The sequence below is a fragment of the Mirounga angustirostris genome, unplaced genomic scaffold (assembly GCF_029215605.1).
Source record: "Mirounga angustirostris isolate CCGP_5_RB_7025 unplaced genomic scaffold, mMirAng1.0.hap1 SCAF_4, whole genome shotgun sequence".
Lineage (NCBI taxonomy): Eukaryota > Metazoa > Chordata > Mammalia > Carnivora > Phocidae > Mirounga > Mirounga angustirostris.
The window spans coordinates 178,126,759-178,145,455 of record NW_026991712.1 but is presented as its reverse complement, the minus strand read 5'-3'; the positions used below and the strand labels follow the sequence as shown (position 1 = coordinate 178,145,455).

The 18,697-nt window shown below is 47.6% G+C and overlaps 1 protein-coding gene across 1 annotated transcript in view; it reads right to left on the bottom strand.

Moving 5' to 3' along the window:
- The window catches only part of SDHB (succinate dehydrogenase complex iron sulfur subunit B), a 29,129-nt gene extending 22,342 nt beyond the window's left edge, over nucleotides 1-6,787 (bottom strand). The window contains exon 1 of the mRNA XM_045898592.1: nucleotides 6,608-6,787. Within this exon, the coding sequence (XP_045754548.1) occupies nucleotides 6,608-6,679 (72 nt within the window). The 5' untranslated portion in view covers nucleotides 6,680-6,787. The remainder of the gene's footprint in view (nucleotides 1-6,607) is intronic.
- Nucleotides 6,788-18,697: the final 11,910 nt, after the last annotated feature.

Genomic DNA, 18,697 nt, shown 5'->3' with positions numbered 1-18,697 from the left:
CATGGAACACTACATCAAAAACTAATGATGTAATGTATGGTGAGTAACATAACAATAAAAAAAGTAAAAAAAAAAAAAGTGTCCTGAATTAAGTGAGGCTGAAAATATAAACATCAGATCTCAGTATGAGAAAAGGAAATACAGAGAGGTGAGAATGAAGGCGAAGTGTTATTTTCTTTTATTACCAATCTGGCTAGGATCAGCAGTAAAAGGAACATCTTCCATCAGGGACTCCATCTTTTTTTTTTTTTTTAAGGAATTAAAGGCAGGATTCTATTCTATTCCATTCTGTTTTATTTATTTTTAAGCTCTACATGGGGCTTGAACTCATGACCTGGACAGCAAGAGTCGCTCCCTCTAGCGACTGAGCCAGCCAGGCACCCCCTAGGAACTCCATTTTGTAAAACAGCAGGAACATTTGGTTAACGCCACCTTGTGGCGTTTAAGACAAAGTGGACGAAGTGAAAAGATCACTGAAGATATTTGCTCCAGCAGCCTTCCGCTTGCTAACTGCCCCCACCTTGTTTTGGTTAGATTTAATGAGGTATAATTCATTACAATAAAATTCACCAATTTTAAGTGTATAGTTTGGTGAGTTTTAACAAAGAAGTATAACTCCTACCACAATTATGACAGACCATTTCCATCTAGAAAGTTCTCTAGTGTTCCTAAATTTACAATCAGTGCCCTCTCCCTAACCCTTGTAACTGCTGTGCTTTCTATCACTACACATTTGCCTTTTACAGAATTTCACATAAATGCAATCGGACTTGGGTCTAGCTTCTTTCACTTGACATAATGCTTCTGGGATTCATTCACAGTGTTGTATATATCCAGAGTTTGTTGTTTTTTAAAAAAATTAAACTTTTCATTTTGAGATACCGGATCACATACATTTACAAGAAATAATAATGAGATCTATCATATCCTTTACTCAATTTCCCCCTGTGAAAACACTGTCCAAAACTACAGTACAATCCCACAACCAGAACATCAACACTGGTACAGTCAAGACACAGAGCATTCCCATCCCCACAAAGACCCCCGGTATTGCTCTTATCAAAGCCACACCCCACCCCTCATGCCTCCCTCCCTTCCTAGCCATCACTAATCCATCTCTATTCCCATAATTTTGTCATTTCAAGAATGTTATATATAAATGGGATCATCTAGTATGTAACCTTTTGGGATTGGCTTTTCTTTATTCAGCATAATTCTCTGGAGATTCATCCAAGTAGTGTTTCTTTTTACTACTGAGTAGCGTTTCATGGTATGATGGACTCCAGCTTGTGTAGCCATTCTCCCACTGAAGGACATCTGGGTTGTTTCCAGTTTTTGGCTACAATGAAGTTACAATGAATATTTGTGAACATGTTTCCATTTCTCTGGGATAAATGCCCAGGAAGGTAACTGCTGGGTTGTGTGACAGTTGGGTGGGTGGCTGCCTTGCCTGTGGTAGATGCTAGAAGAAAGAGGGACAAAATGCCTTTAAAACATAACTTCTTCAATTTTTTTTTTTTTTTTTGGCCAAAACATTAGTAAAGCTTGGACTTTCAAAAGAACCTGGGACTTTGGAGTTGCCAACTCTAGTTCCATGGTTGTGAAGGCTGCTTTAATAGTTCTGCCAGAGGGCAAAAGGCATCCAGTCCCAGGAAGCTCAGTCTCACTCCCACAAAGGCTTATTGAAGGTGAACGGCCACCACCTGCCACAGGTCCTCACCTTAACACCTCTTCCTAAGACCTATGTCTGCTTCATAGGCACTCTACAAAAATACAAAGGTCTACACTTGCTCATGCAGATCTCCCCAAATGTGATTAGGTTTTTCACAGATCATTTAAATTCTTATCCTACGAATGATGTGAGACAAAACAATGCAGGGGTGCATCACAACAGAGTACTATAAGGCAATGAGCCCTAACATAAGTTTTGGGGTACCCCAAAGTGTTACTTTTTCTAAACAACTAATTTAAATTCATTTTGTATATTTTATACAACACTTGGTGGGGTGGGGGGTGGGGTGGGATGCTTCCTAACAGGAAGCAGGAGAGAAGATATGGAAATCAAAATTACCAGAAGAGGCTGTGGTTCTAAGTGAAGGAGTGGTTCACTTGAGGGCTGCACTAAGAGTTAATCCAGAGGAATATGGCAGCTGCGATAAGAACAAATAAATTCGTGCAATAGAGAAATCTAAAAATTTGTTACACAGGTGTCCCAGTAGCAGTAAAAAACAAAAAACCAAAAAACTAAAAACAAAAACAAAACTTCCATTCACTGAGCCCTTACCATGTGTGAAATGCTGTACTAAATTGTCTCTAATCTTTACAACATCTCCACAACAGGAAATTTTATTATTCTCAGTTAAAAAACGAAAGTAAAAATCATACAACAAAAGAGCCAGGATTCAAACACGGGTCATTTGACTGCAAAGTTCAACGCTTTACTCATTCTGTCTGTGGCAAAAATGCAAATCCAAAACAGAACAGCACAAAAAGAAAATTCCTTTTCACAAACAAACCTAAGAACACTCAACTCATACAATTAGCAAGATCTTAGGTAGTAGCTAGCCCAGACCTATTCATTTGTTTATTTGTTCAATAAATATTACAGAGTGGCTTCTATGTTCCAGGAACTGTTCTAGGCCCTGGAGATCAAGGGCAAAATACACGTACATTCTGATCCTTGTGGAGCTTACAGTGGCTGGAGGCACACACAAATAACATCGATAGTATGTGGGCCCAGGGGATAAGTGCAATGGGAGGGGGGAGGACAATAAAAAGGAGGGGTGGGGGTCCTGGCTATAATTCTACAATTCTAAATGGGGTGGCCAGGGAAGACTTCACTGAAAAGGTTGACAGTTGAGCAAGACCCGAAGGAGGTGAGTGAGCAAGCCATGCCTGCATCTAGGGGAAGAGCAAACTGGGCAGAGGGGACACTGAGCACAAATCTTGAGGTGGACACGTGTTTGAGGAGCAACAAGGTGGTCAATGTTGTTGAGAATGGAGTGAGTGAGTGAGACAGGAATGGGGAAGGAAATTAGGAAGTTACCAGGAGAGCCAGACCACACAGGACCTTGTAAGGGTTTTTTTTGTTCTGTTTTGTTTCTCTATGCCCAACGTGGGGTTTGAATTCATGACGCTGAGATCAACAGCCACATGCTCTACTGACTGAGCCAGCCAGGCACCCCTAGCAAATTTCTTTAAATGTACTCGATGGAGGTTGTGTATTTGAGATTCAAACTTTGGAGAATACTCTTTCTTTTTTTTTAAGATTTAAAAAAATTATTTATTCATTTGAGACAGAGAGATACAGAGAGAGAGAGAGAGAGAGAGAATGAGCAGGGGGAGAGGCAGAGGGAGAGGGAGAAGCAGGCTCCCCGCTGGGCCAGCAGCCTGACGTGGACTCGATCCCAGGACCCCGGGATCATGACCCGAGCCGAAGGCAGATGCCCAACCATCTGAGGCGCCCCCCCCCTTTTAAAAGATTTTATTTTAGAGAAAGAGAGAGAGAATGTGCAGAGAGGAGCAGAGGGGAGAAAACCTCAAGCAGACTCAATGCTGAGTGCAGAGCCCATGTGGGGCTGAAACCAAGAGTCCAATGCTCAACTGCTTGAGCCACCCAGGTGCTCCCCTTTTTTTAATTAAGTAAGCTCTAAGTCCAATGTGGGGCCTTGAACTCATGACCCTGAGATCAAGAGTTGCATGCTCTACCAACTAAGCCAGCCAGGTGTCCCGGTCTTGTTATTTCTTTAGGAAAGTTTCCTTAAGGACCAGGCTTGGAGCTCAATAGAACAGACACAAATTTGGAGGTAGGAAAGATGTGGAAATGGAGAGGAGGAAGGCAAAGGAGTCTGTATAAACCTGAGTAAAACGGAAAGTGCAGGCTTGTTTCTGAAATGTGTTAGTGGCACTGGTTTAAATCCAAGCTCTACCACTTAGTAGCTGTGTTTCTTTGGCAAATTACTTAACCTCTCTGATTCTATCTCCTTTTTTGTATAAAGAGGAGGAAATATTAATATCTACCTCATAAGATTAAACTGGAGGGTCAAGCGACTAGCATAGCCCAGAAAATAATTCTGCTTTTCAACACTGGCAATATTATCAGTTTCTCTATTATTCTGATTGGCAGACAGGTATCCTAAGACCTGCCAGTGCTAAGAGCAATGAGATACATAAATGAGAGAAGGCGGTACTTGCCCTAACGTTGTTCACAGCCTAGACGAATAAGGCAACACAATCAATTAATCCTTATAGCTAAACACTATAGGCAAGAACTATGGTTCACTGGTGCAGACTAATGCATAAAAGGAATTCAGAAGAGAAATCCTACCATATCTTAGAGTCCTAGGAACCTGAATATTACCTATTGATAATATACCAAGTTCATTATTGGATTCTTTTTTTTTTTTTTTAAGATTTATTTATTTGACAGAGAGAGAGCGTGCACATGCGAGCACAAGCAGGGGGAGTAGCAGGCAGAGGGAGAGGGAGAGGCAGACTCCCCGCTCAGCAGGGAGCCTGATGCTGTGGGGCTCCATCCCAGGACCCTGGGATCTTGACCTGAGCTGAAGGCAGACACTTAGCGACTGAGCCAACCAGGCGCCCCTCATTATTGGATTCTTTTGAGGTGGCTTTTACGGGAATGAATGCAGATTCCTAAGAGGTGGAGAGGAAGGACTCTTCTATTTCTCTGCCCTCAGGAAACCCTGCAACGGCCTCACCTGGAATTACGAAACTGACCTATGAAACTAGCCTTCTCCTCAACTCATTCATGGAAGAGAAGAGGGACCTGAGCTTTAGAACTCACTCTCATTGGTGGGACTCTCACAACTTAATTGCTTGCTCAGCAACTATAAAAGGAACTGGTAAACAAGGTCATTATTAGTTACCAATTTAATGCTCAGAGGACACCAACCTGAGGCTCTGGTAGGCAGTCCTTCTTCCCTATCTCCCCGTTTCAGAAAGACTATAAAATGACTTGTCCGAGTTCACATACAGCATATTGGAAAGAGCTAGTACTAGAAGACAGGCCATACACACTGTGTTGCAGGGCCAGAGCAGTATTTTTTTTTTTTTAAAGATTTTATTTATTTATTTGAGAGAGAGAGAATGAGAGAGAGCACATGAGAGGGGGGAGGGTCAGAGGGAGAAGCAGACTCCCTGCCGAGCAGGGAGCCCGATGCGGGACTTGATCCCGGGACTCCAGGATCATGACCTGAGCCGAAGGCAGTCGCTTAACCGACTGAGCCACCCAGGCGCCCCAGAGCAGTATTTAGAATGAGAGATATTTTCATGTCGGCACAAGAAGGGGAGAGGAACTAATTCTTGGTTCATCAGTGCCCAGATCTGTGCTAGGAGTTTTTCTCATACTATGTTCAAAAAACTGGATTTAGGTCCTGTATCTTCCAGTTCTTGGCCATGATATTTTGAACAAGTAAAATTTTCTTTCCCGGGCCTCAGTTTTCAAACTTCTAAAAAGGAGGTAAGAACTGCTATTCACCCACCTTGCAGGGGTTGTTGAGGAGCCCAGAGGAGGAAACAGATTTGAAAGGGACTTGTAAGTCCCTTATGTGTGCAATGGCAATTTCCCTTCCCCTTACAAAAATTCCCATTTACAATATAGATTAGAAGTGTGTGGTTTCCTGAAAATACGAGGGGGGTGTGGGGAAACGTATCACCGCACACTGAGTAATATAAACAAATACATAAGGGCAGCGCCAAGCTCTATACCTACAGGATCCGTGCCAAAACTCTGCGCTCGGTATTGCTGTACGCCCCTTACAGACAGGGACACTAAGAGGATGACACTGCTGTAAGGCACCCAATCTTTCCCGCAAACCCCCCACTAGGGGAAGGGTCCAGATCCTTCAGGAGACAGAGTGATCTGCCTCCGTTTCTCCCTTCCCCTGCTCTTCCCTTCCCAATCCCGGTCCAGCCCGTTTACTGAGCCCTCAATCTTGCATCCTGGAGGAGACCTCGCCTCCCAGTTCCCATCCCTCTCACTCCCGCAGGTATGTCTCTTCCACAGGGGCTAGTTTGAAGACAGAGAAAGGGCTTGGAGCCCAAAGGTTTGGATTCGAATTCTGCTTCCAACAGTGTTACTCGCTTGCCATGGGACCTTGGGCATCTCGAGACCCCTCTCTGAACTTTTCTTTCTTATCTTTTTTTTTTTTTTAAGATTTTATTTATTTATTTGACAGAGAGAGACATAGCGAGAGCAGGAACACAAGCAGGGGGAGTGGGAGAGCGAGAAGCAGGCTTCCCGCCGAGCGGGGAGCCCGACGTGGGACTCGATCCCAGGACCCTGGGATCATGACCTGAGCCGAAGGCAGACGCTTAACGACTGAGCCACCCAGGCGCCCCTTTTCTTTCTTATCTTAAAAAAAAAAATCGTCTTCGCCCTGATAACCTCCCAAGCTGCGGCGAGGGGCAGAAAGATAACGGACAGGGATGCTCCAGGCCCAGACCCGAGCACTACGCAGTGGGAGCGGGTCCTCCCCTTCCCTGAGGCCTTGCGCTGTGCTCTCCCGGCCTCCTCCACGGCCCCCTCAGCAACAGGCCGCCTCCATCACTCTCCTGCCTGCCCGCTCCCTCCCGCCCCGCACCTCACCTGCAGGCAGGCTCCGCCAAGCGTTGCAACCGGGAACCGGCGTTTCAAGGAGACTCCGACCACCGCCGCCATCTTGGCTTCTGACGTCGCGCCCCACCCCTTAACCCCGAGGTCGCTTGCCGCCGTCGTCCCGCCCAGCACCGCGGCGCCGAGCCGGCGTCCACCCAGGACCCGCTAGCCGCGTTGGAGCCGCCGAGTGGGGGCGGTTCCGGTTTCCCGAGTGGGCGGAGGGAAGGCGGAGAGAGCCAACCCAAGCGTGCGCAGTTGCGGCGTGCGCGGCGCATGCCCAATTGGCCTCCCGCCTTCCTAAGGTGACCTTCGCAGAAGGGGGCGGAGTCTGAGAAGGAGGGCGTTGGAAGGACCGAGGCTTAGATGATGCGGAGGGAGGAGCCATCCTATCTGAGTCCAGTGCCTGTCTTAGCCCCCTTTCTTCCTGAAAATTTGTCAGTAGTATCACTCATCTCTTAGTGATGAATTTAGTGGCTTTAGTCAGACAGTTGTCAGACACTGCGGTTTGCCCGAGACTGTCCTGGTTTCAGCACGGAGAGTCCTGCATCCCGAGAAACTCCTCGGTTGGTGAAGGAACAGAGGGGATGTCAAAGATGATGGGTCATCCATCCATCCACCCACCCAACCATCCATCCACCCACCCACCCATCCATCCATCCACCCACTCACCCACCCACCCATCCACTCAATCCCTCATCCATCCCTCCATCCACTCACCCATCCACCCACCCACGCACCCACCCATCCATTCATCCATCCATCCATCCATCCATCCATCCATCCATCCATCCATCCATCCATCCAAAGATACACCAGCAGCACTGCTCTGTACTGAGCGCTGGGCAGCTGTAGTGAGTGAGCAAGCCAGGTACAGTACCTGCCCTCACCGGGTTTACTGTCAGCTAGGCGGGCAACCAGGCACTCACACCTCAGCGAGCTCTGCTTTGTAAAATAGTGGGGAGAGGGGAGCCAGCCCTTGGTGGCTTACTTAGCCATATAACACCAGAAACCATTGCTTGAGCACCTGCGATATGCCTGGCATTGGGCTTCATCATCTCACTTAAGCCCCCCCAGCAGTCTTGTGCGAGAAGTGTGTGTGTGTCCGTCTTCAGTTTAGTCCTCTCAGCTGCTTTCCCTGACCTCTCCGTGGCTCATCTCGGGGCCTGCCTCCTTCTGGGGGCTTGATTACTTCAGTCCTCCAAGTTGCTTGGTCTCTTGGGTCACCTCTGGCAAAGTTTATGTAGGCGGTTGGCTTTGCAGGTACCCGTGTTTGTCAGGAATGGCGTTTTCCCTTCCCTGCCTGCTTGTTTCTGACATATGAAGGGCACCTTTTAACAGTCTTTGGTTTTCTCACAGATCATTTAGATGTGACTGGGGAAATTGAGAAGGCCAGACAAATTGGTTTGTTGGGGCTAAGTTTCTGGAGCCCTGGGCTGGAACCTGGCTACATTGCTCTGTGGCCTCATTAAAGGAGGGGTGTAGTGAGGCCACAAGAAACAGCCTGGACCCCTGGGTCTAACCTCGAATCTTCTCAAGCCTGTGTGACCTTGGACAAGTCCCTCCCCATCTTTGGCCTAGAGTTTCCTTGCCTGTATCATCAGGGTGTTGGGCCAGCTGATGTAGGGTTCTGTGATTCGGGAGGCTCCTGGGGTGGTGGGGGCATCTTGAGCGCAACTGTTGATGGGGCTGAGGTCACCTTGACTTTTCACTGGGGCTGACCCAGCACAGGAATAGGGCTCCTCTGAGTCTGCCTCAAAGCCTCCTGGGCCACCCAAACTGGATGAAATCATGGGAAGATTGTCACTCTAACTGCTCCTGGCTGAATTATATTCTGAGATGAAGGAAGAGCGTCCTCTCCCTCCAAGAAATGCGTTTCTAGAGAATTGGTCCTATTGGCTTTTTCATGATTCTTTCATCTCGAAGGCAGATACTATTCCTACAGGAGCGATTACCTTTTTACTTTGCCCAGGTCACCTTGGAAAAAGCAGTCTGAGGTCAGCAGAAGTGAGACCTTGATTTATGCAGGGGCTCTTGGTGCCAAGGGGCCCACGTGCCCTGCAGTCACATCATTCCTGGGCTTCATGGGGATTTGGGGAGCTCAGAGTTATGGAGGAATAAATTCCTGGATGGCTGCACCTCCGCCCTGAACTTTGGGATTCCAGAAAGGCACAGCTGCAGGGCTTAGAAGTTTTCATGGCCTGCTCCTGACAGATCTTCCCAAGATGTCCCTGTGGTGAGATCCGAGGTTTTTTTGTCTGTTTCCATTTGTCTAGTGAGTGAAGTATTACTTTTCAACAGTCGGCTACGTGCTTTAAGTTTATGCTGAGCCTCATCACTTACAAATGTGTTTACATAAATAGTCTTCCCTAGTCCTCATAACAACACTTCTTGGTTAGAAGATTTTTTAATAGACGTTCTTAGTCTTTGGATAATGGGAAAGCTGAGCCATCCTGGGTGGGAATCTTGCGTTAGGAGCTCTGCCTTTCCCAAGGGCTGGAAATCCAGTTCAGAATTAAAAATTAAAACCAAAACCATTGTGGTGTATCAACTATCATTTGTACAATCCACTATATTTCTAGAGTCTTGTGATTTAGGGCAACCTGGCCAGATTCCTCCCCAGCCAGAGGGCCAAGGATTTAGGGGAGATTTATCAGATAAGATCTAGGGGAGAAATATCAGGGAATTTTATTGCCTGGGAGTTATTTGTCTCTGCGAAAAACCCGCCTCACCCCAATTAATTTCCGTGGTGGGACTCAGGGGCCTTTTCGTCCAAAATTCAGGATTGCATTTGCCTTTGACCAACGGGCTCTCTCTTCCATTTCTGGCTGACTCCTTCCCTTTGTCCAGCTGTCTCCTGAGCATCTCTATCTGGGTGTCCCAATGGTCTCTGAAACTCATCCTTTTTCCAACCGTACATATCACCTGAGGCGTTCACAGCTCCTCTCTTCTCAGCACCACCAAGCCAGAAACCTGGTATGTACCTCGACTCTTCCCCCTGCCACATCCAATCAACCACCAACCCCCAGCATGGCCTCCAGGTCAGCTGCTTCTTCTGGAAGACTCACTGGTCCTGTGTATCGGGCCCTCTGCAGAACACTTTGGGTACATTTTCTCTGTCTAATCATGAAGGCAACCCCATGAGGTAGGGATTTCTGTCTTTCATTTAAAGTTGAGGCACCTGAGCCTCAGAGAGGGTCAATAATTCACTTAAGTCATACAGGTAGGAGGTCAGTATTCTCCATTGGTTAGATGGCTGGGCTCTAGGCAGGCCACCCAAGGCTCCTGGGAACGTGGTGGTTGCAGCTACTCTGGTCCACCTGCAGGGGATGCCCCTGCCTCACGGAACTGCCCCCGGCTCCCTAATAGCCCTTTTCAACCTGACCTTAGAAAGGGCTTATCTAAACCCTCCTCCCTCTAAACCCCACCATATAATTAGACTTCTCAAAATATTCTCTCTGAGTGGGATGAGGACCATCATATGCTACAGACTTCTCCAATTTCATGAGCAGCCTCTATGGAACTCCTGGAGCAAAAGTCACGAGCCCCCCCCACTCCAGATGGGGCTGCGTTTCACAGAGCTGAAGTCAGCTCAGCTGCTGGGACGTAGTAAATGGCCCGAGGCCTTCTGGGGACTGTCACGTTGGTGGGCCCTATAGCATCACACCACACCACACACACACACACACACACACACACACACACACACACACACACACACAATTAGAGCTCACCCACCCTGCTAACCTCTGTCTCACTCCCGTCTGCCTGCCACATCACCAGCATACTCTCAAATTAGCAGTTAATTTGATCCTCTGGATGTGTGTGGGTGTGTGCTTTGTCAACACAGTCCATGATAAAATTCCCTTTCCAGCTGAATCTGAATTTTGAGCATCCCTTTCTATCAGAGACAGAGTCATGTAAATAAAACGCAAAAAACAAATAGTGGTAAATACTCATTGGTAGTGACTAGACATTGGCTCCCTGGAAACAGAACAAGTCAGAGGGGTGCAAAAAGTTAAAAGCAATTTCGACCTTCTAGAGAGCAGGGAGGTGGAGTGGTTAAGTGTGCAGGCCATTGGAGGTTCAAATGCTGCTTTATCAGTCATTTGCCGTGTGACCTTGAGCAAGTTACTTCCTGTCTCTGTGCATTACTTTTCTATCATGTAAAATGGGGAAAAAGAATCAGTCTCCTCACAGGCAGGAGTAAATGAATGTGTATCTGTAAGGAGCTGGTCAGTCTTAAACTGTGGTGGGAAGCCCAGCTGGGGGAATAAAAGAGGAATAAAAGAGATTATGCTAATCAGGATGGGAAGACTTCAGCATAAAAAAGATGCCGCGGGTTTCAGGCAGCTTTCAAAAAAAATTTAAAAATATATATGTAATTAAATTCTCACAATGTAAAAATTTCAAGCAACATAGATAAAGTTTAAATCCCCTCGGTCACACTTCCTTTCCCAGAGGTGATTACTGTTGTCAGTTTCATGGGATTGCTTCCCTATCTTTTTCTTTGCATGTGTATACATATGTATGTTCCCACAGAAATTCATGGCTTTGCTTGACGTTCTTTTTTTCCCTTTTTAAAAAAAATACCAACATCAAATGCTCTGTCTTGGAGCTCTTTTTTTTTTTAAGATTTTATTTATCTATTTGAGAGAGAGAGCACAAGTAGGGGCAGAGGGAGAAGGAGAAGCAGGCTCCCTTGCTGAGCAGGGAGCCTGATCCAGGGACTCTGGGATCATGACCTGAGCTGAAGGCAGACGCTTAACCAACTGAGCCATCCAGGCACCCCAATGTCTTGGAGCTCTTTCCACGTCAGTGCTCATAGATTTATTTCGTCTATGTGCTGCCAAATGTTTAAATGTAGGCATGTACCATGGTTTGATCATTCTTCAGGTAGTTCCTTAAAAATTATTTTCCTATTAGTTTAAGAGCAGTAAAAAATATTTATGTTACTGTCCTCTTTCTTTCTTTTTTTTTTTTTTAAAGATTTTATTTATTTATTTGACAGAGAGAGACACAGCGAGAGAGGGAACACAAGGAGGGGGAGTGGGAGAGGGAGAAGCAGGCTTCCCGCGGAGCAGGGTGCCCGACACGGGGCTCGATCCCAGAACCCTGGGATCATGACCTGAGTCGAAGGCAGATGCTTAACGACTGAGCCACCCAGGCACCCCTACTGTCCTCTTTCTAAAATGCAGGATTGATCACGTGGCTGCAGCTATCCCAATCTTCAGAGGGTCCCCATTTCTCAAACCCTTGTGTTTCCAGCATAGCTTTAGTCTGTGTCTTAGCCACTCGCTATGATCACCATTTCTGAAATAGGGCACACATTTATGCCCCCTTGTATCTCTGCTCAGCTTGGCAGCCCCCCTTCTCTGACCAGCCATCCATTCCTACATTCGATGCTCATCCTAGCCTAAATGAACACCAGGACCACCCTCGGTCACTCGCCCAGCTGGAAAAAATTGTGTGTGTGTGTGTGTGTGTGTGTGTGTATGATTCTACAGCTCTTTGTACCTTTTTCATTCCTCCCTGCAGCAAATATTTGTCAAGTGCCTACTCCATCAGCCTGACTCCTGTCTGTCACCCTGACTTGGCTATCAGTTCCTGGAGGGATGAGATCATGTCTCATGCATAGGGGTTTCCAGGGAGAACAGATATCCTGGTTTGCCCAGCGTGGTTCCTGTCTCACCTGTTATCCGGGTGAAATTATTGGTAGTGCCCCCTTTCACTCTGGTTTAGATGAGAAATCATACCATCACTTTAGTTTTATGCACAATAGATGCTTACAATAACTGTTAATTGGAAGAAAGAATGGATATGGCAGATGAATGAATGTAATTTGCTTCTCACGTTTGGAGATGCCCTCTTACCCTGAGCTGAAGCCTGGAGAGAACACACTACATTGTGGACAGGTCATTTCACCCTGGGCTCTGTTGCCTTTGAGGGGTTTATAGGAATCCTATAATCCCCAGACATATGCTTGCAGGTAGTGGGGCATTTTTGTTGTAAGGTTCTAATGGGCCACACTAAGAAATGACTGGCACAATGGAAACATTTATGAATAAAAGAGCTGATGACCCACTGGACTCGGGTTAGGAAGCTGCTTCTCAGACGGGGTAGTCCAGAGCAGAGGCTCAGCAGGTGGGTCTGGAGTCAGATCACCCTGGTGGGAATCCTGGTTCCGCTACTTCCTGCTGTGGAAACTTGAGCCAAGTCACTTCCTCCCTGAGCCTCAGTTTTCTTATCTGTAAAGTGGGGATAATAACCCCACAGCTCTGTGGGGGGGAATCAGAGGCGATGAGGAATGTAAAATATCATATGAAATCATCTCTATTTGATCATTTTGACCTTCAAAACAGCTTTTCACATAGTTCAAGCTGGCAGGTGCCTGGCACGTAGTCAGTGAGTAAGAAATGGTGGCTGTCAACACCTCACATCTAGTTGAGCTGATTTTTCTGTTTCCATTGCCTAGCCAAACAGGCGTTTCTTTCTTTCATTCAAAACGTATTTGGGGCGCCTGGGTGGCTCAGTCTGTTAGGTGTCCGACTCCTGATTTCAGCTCAGGTCATGATCTCAGGGTTGTGGGATCGAGGCCTGGGTCGAGCTCTGCGCTCAGCTCAGAGTCTGCTTGTCCCTTTCCCTCTGCTCCTCCTCCCCGTGAGTTTGCTCTCTCTGTCTCTCAAATAAATAAATAAGATCTTAAAAAAAAAAAAAAAAAAGTCTTTGCCGAGCGCTATGTGCCAGGAATTGCAGAACGTAAGTAGAATAATCCTTGTAACATTTCCAGTAGCAGGGTAGCATGTAAGGAGGGCTCCAGAATGCAGGTCAGAGACTGGTCCATAAGAGTCATCTGGCAGCATACCCACGACGGACAAAATGGGCCTTAGCTTATAGAGCATGAGGGGCTGGGACACAAGCAGGCTTGACCTGAACCTGGCACTTTGCTTCCAGACTAGCTAGAGAAGCCCAGACCTTTGTTTTCTCAGAGATCAGGGCTCAAAAGGAGCCTGGGCTGCCCAGAGGTGAAGCACAAGTGAAAAGGCAGATTTCTCACATCAGCCAGCCTGGAGACAAGGCGGCAGAGCTGAGCTTTCTGCCTGGGCATGTTCTTTTTCTGGTTGTTCAGCTGGTGGATGAGATTCCATGTGCTGTCATTTGATGTCACTCACTATATTTAGTTACCAAAAATATCGCCCTCGGTCCCCTGGACCTGATGCCACTTGGGTGAAGATCCTGGATATGTAGCACTGGGCAGGCAGAATTCATCCCTGGCTGCTCTTTTGTTTTGGGGGGAGGGATCCCACTTCCACAAGCTTTTGGCTCTGCTGAGGTATGGATCAGGTCCCGTTTGGAATGAAGGGGCTGAGATAATGGAGACTTCAACTCCACTCACTGGGGACCTGCAGACGACATCCCACAGTAACGTGTGGACTCGAATTGTATCCCAGATGACAGTGAGGGGAAGGAGGCTAGAATTGAGGCGGTTCTATTTTCTATGAGGCTGGTGGGGGTTCTCATCTTGAGTGGGCAGAGGTGGCATGGCCAAAGGTACTCACCTTGCTGAGGGAGAGGCCAGTTCTGGTAACACGGCAGCAGCTACACTCAGGCAAGAGGACCTTCTGGAGGGGCAAGGCTCTGCGCACTGGGGCCAGGGAGGGCTGATGTCTATTTTATGCTTCTCTTTTCAGTATTATAATAATAAACTTTTGTTAGCTATTGCAGTCAGACTAGCTGGACACTGGGGATTTAAGGAATGTGCCTACTCTTTTTTTTTTTTAATTTATTCATGAAAGTCAGAGAGAGAGAGAGACGCAGAGGCAGAGGGAGAAGCAGGCTCCCCGCCTAGCAGGGAGCCCGATGCGGGACTCGATCCCAGGATCCTGGGATCATGACCTGAGCCAAAGGCAGACGCTTAACCATCTGAGCCACCCAGGCGTCAGGAATGTGCCTACTCTTATAACTGGGCTCAGCCTGGCAGAGAAGATTCTAGAACTATGCTTTCAACTGTGGTAGCCACTTGTGGCTAATCTGAATGAAGATGTCCTATAAGTAGAAAATTTAAAATTACATGCGTGGCTTGCATTACATTTCTATTGGAAAGTGCTGTTCTAGAAGTCTCAGGGTGACTTCCAGCCATGCTGTAGGTGAGTGGCCAAGATAGGAAAGTACCACCAGGCTGGATTTAACACACCACCATCCCTTGGGGAGTCTCAGAAATTGGTGGTTGGGGAAACCCTAGTGAAGATTGTCATTGCTGTGGCTTGGGCCACCTTAGTTGGGTATAAAAGGGAAGCATGACCTCAGAGAGCTGGACCCATGGGTTAAGTCTTGGAGTATGAGAACTAGTGGTTTTCATTTTGCAGTCTCTTCTTAAGATGGCTTCACCAAAACATCAGTCCAGAAGTCCAAGATGGGGCTGAGGGGCAAGAAGCCCCCAGGTCCATTCCAAAGAGCTGAGGAGTGGCTTCCAGGCTCATCAAGCAACTAGGTGGCTTTATTTTTGGGCTTCAGAGAGTTTGTTCACAAAGACCCGCTTAGACCATGGCTATGTAGTATGGATTTTTATACCATGGGTCAAATCACAAATGTCCACATGTAACAATTCCATATTATAAGAACATGATGTGATCCAGAGCAGTGGACACTGTTGGTGCCCTACCAGATCCTCTTCTGGTTGTGAGCCCACTCCCCAGCTCCTGTGATTTTGCTGCTAACTGCAGCTGTGATCCTCTTTAGATGATTGCTCATGGGCTACTGCTGCCACCTTACCCATTCAGAGAGCCAAAGTCCCCATAGCCAATGACTGGCTGGTGCAGGTGTACAAAACTCTGCCTCCAGGTGGGACAATTCTGAGCTGCACTTATGCTCCAGAGCTCTCCAGGGATCAGGCTGAGGCTACACCTCAAGTCACATTCTCGTTCGGCTTCTTCCCTTTCCCTGTCCTGTACCCTTCACTTAATAAAAAATAAATCACTGTTCTCAATTGCTCATTTCAGGGTCTGCTTCTGGGGAACACCACCAGAAAAACACAGCCAGACTTTATTGTGTGTATTGGTCTTGACCTTGGGTGGTGGCCATGTGATACACATCCATTGAATGTGTGGGGGATTCCAAACTCTTGAGATACCTTTAGCCCTGACCTTGTGCCCAGAAGAGCAGGCGTTACAAGACCAGAACAGTGCCTCTGTCTGGCCTGCTTCACTCCAGGCTGTGTTGATGAGGCAACAACAAACATCACAACACATGACTTCCCCTCTGATGGTTTATTTTATTGCTATTTAATTAGTCTCTTCCCCAAACATCTTTTTTTTTCTTTCTTAAAGATTTTATTTATTTATTTGACAGAGAGACACAGCGAGAGAGGGAACACAAGCAGGGGGAGTGGGAGAGAGAGAAGCAGGCTTCCCGCAGAGCAGGGAGCCAGACGTGGGGCTCGATCCCAGGACCCTGGGATCATGACCTGAGCCGAAGGCAGACGCTTAACGACTGAGCCACCCAGGCGCCCCCCCAAACATCTTTTGATCTCCATCATGGTCTCTCATCCAGAAAGTTGAAACTGTGCCCTGCTTCTTGCCATCTTCATGGCATACCCCCCTTCCCTCTTACACAAAATATTTCAAAATAAAGATCGAAACAGGAACTTAGTTGAGTTTTGCAACACAGAACTGTATCCTAGGCCTATATTTATAGAAAGTGGGGGGTGGGGAAGAGCGATGAGTCCATGGGGATTGGGGGAGGTGCACACGCTGAGGGTAGTCACACGAGGCAGGGTGGGCAAGCAAGACGGAAATATGAGTCTGAGTCCTGGACACTCCAGAATCATCAGAAATTATCAACTTACCGATGGGGAGAGTTTTAGAAAAATCTATAAACACACACCATCTCCACATGGGAGGTGCTCACTTCCTCTTAAGGTGGAGTAGAAAAAAAATGAAAGAAAACCCCAAACCCCCACATTAACTTAATACACACACACACACACACACACACACGACAAACTCTAAGTCTCCAGATGAACACTTTCAAATAGGCACTTGGTGTTTTCAGCTCTGGGGTTGCAGAGATCTGGGGCTTTGGCCCCCAAAGTCAGGGGCACGACAGCTTCTGAAGACTCTGGGGTCTGATCTGTCGGATGGTACTGGCCCAGGTGGGTGGGAAAGGAGGCCTGGTTGAAAAAGAACCCTCCACCTTCATCCAAAATACTGATTTGCAGGAAGATCTGTGCTCTGGGCATTTCCTGAATATAGAGAGTTGCCGCTTCTAAAGAGCACATCACTAAAAGGACAAATGCTGGCCATTTAGATGCGGACAGTGCATGTTGAGAACTGACCGGCTCCAGGAGGCAGGGACCAGGCCCAGTGTGCTACTGACCACCATACACCTCAGAAGCCAGCACTGTGCCTGGCGCTTAGTAGGCACACAACAAATGTTTGCTGAACGCGTGAATGAAATAACCCAAGAAGGAAATCCTGTTCTCCCAAGAATACAAATTTATAACCCTCTCATTGGCTATAAACTGGTTCTTTTTAGCCTGCAAAATGGAATTATAATTCACTTATTCTCCTGACATCAGCTGGCCCTCAAGGAAATTTTTTTAAGTTGAAACCGAGTCTTTTGGGTTGGAGCCAGGGAATTAATCTAGTTATGTAAATGAGAGGGTGTTCAGCAAATGCGCCGGTGAACTTCCATGGGAGAGACAGTCTGTGTCTAAGGCCACCGGCTGGTCCAGAACTGGCTGTTGGGCTGGGGGCCAGGCCAGGTCCTTAGATGTTGGGTCTAAGGTCTGGGGAGAAGAGGTGGGTCTTTAATCATATCCTGGGGGCAGGTCTGAGCCTGGCTGATGGTGAAAAAGTTCCCATCTAGCTGCTTAGAGGGATGGCATCAGGAATAGGAAGTGGAGGCATGCGAGGAGGGGGGCCAGGGACTGCCCAGGGAATGGAGAACCAGGCAGGAGAAGGATATGGCTGAGCCCGGGCATCTACACCCACGGCGCTCTCAGGTACAAGGACGCTGGTCTGGGGGGGCCCCCCCCCCAAGCATTTGGGAGAGCCTGTGTCCATCAGAAAGATGAGGTATAAGGAGCATCTTGGAAATGGAGAGGTCTGATAAAATCCACTTCTGGGGAAGGTTCTAAGCTAAATTATTGGACCCTCAGGGAATGGGGAAGCTAGTCAGTGATGTCTACACTGCAGAGAGAAAGCCAAGGGGATCTGAGAGAGGCCGGGAAGGAATGAATAATTGGAGGCAGCCACCTGCACACCCCAAGGGAGCTGAATTTGAAATGATGACAGCAGTTCAAGGTACGTCTGGGGCCCCAGGGTCCCTTTCCGTGGGATCTACCTTGACCTTCAGGGCACGGTTGCCAGAGCTGGCGATCCCAGAGCCTCCAGAACCTTCTTCCCTTCTCCCTTCCTTCACTTGTGGACAAGGGACTAAGGACTCTTTGGGGGAATGGTTTGGGTACAGAGTTTTTGTTTCTTTGTTTTTCATGTCAGGGCTATACAGATGCCAGCCAAATGCACAGCTGTTTTCAGGAAGGACCGAGTTGAGACTCATCAGGGGTGACTTTGGTGGATGCTGGGGCCCTTCTGAGAGATGGCAAAGTACAGATATCCCAAATCCCTACCCCCTTCCCGGAGGCCTCCGGTGGGGAGGGGGGACAGTCCAGGCCTTGTCATGTCCTTCCCAGGCAGGGGGAAGCTCTTGGTGGGGGAAGGGGTTGGTGCCAGGGGTCTGGAGAAAGGAGAGACGTGCCAGGGCCCCTGTCGTGTCAGCCCAAAGCCAGACAGTTGTGTTTTCTCTTCTTGGTAATGCAAGTGCCTGACTTGGGCTTTGATCCCCTGAGGTATCCACTTTAAAGCAAGCTGTCTCCAATAAGCTCGTTGCCAGCCACAGGACTAGATAAAAGTCCAGGCTTCCTCCTCCCCCAGGCTCCTTTGTTTTAGAAATCTTGGCTGGTTTCTAAAGCTGACCATTTGGGCCCCTTGATTTTCCTCGTCCCCGAGTTTTACATTCCTGCTTTTATGTTTTAAGTTCACCAATAAAGAAGGAGCCCACAAAAGCCCCAGCCCCCACCCTCGA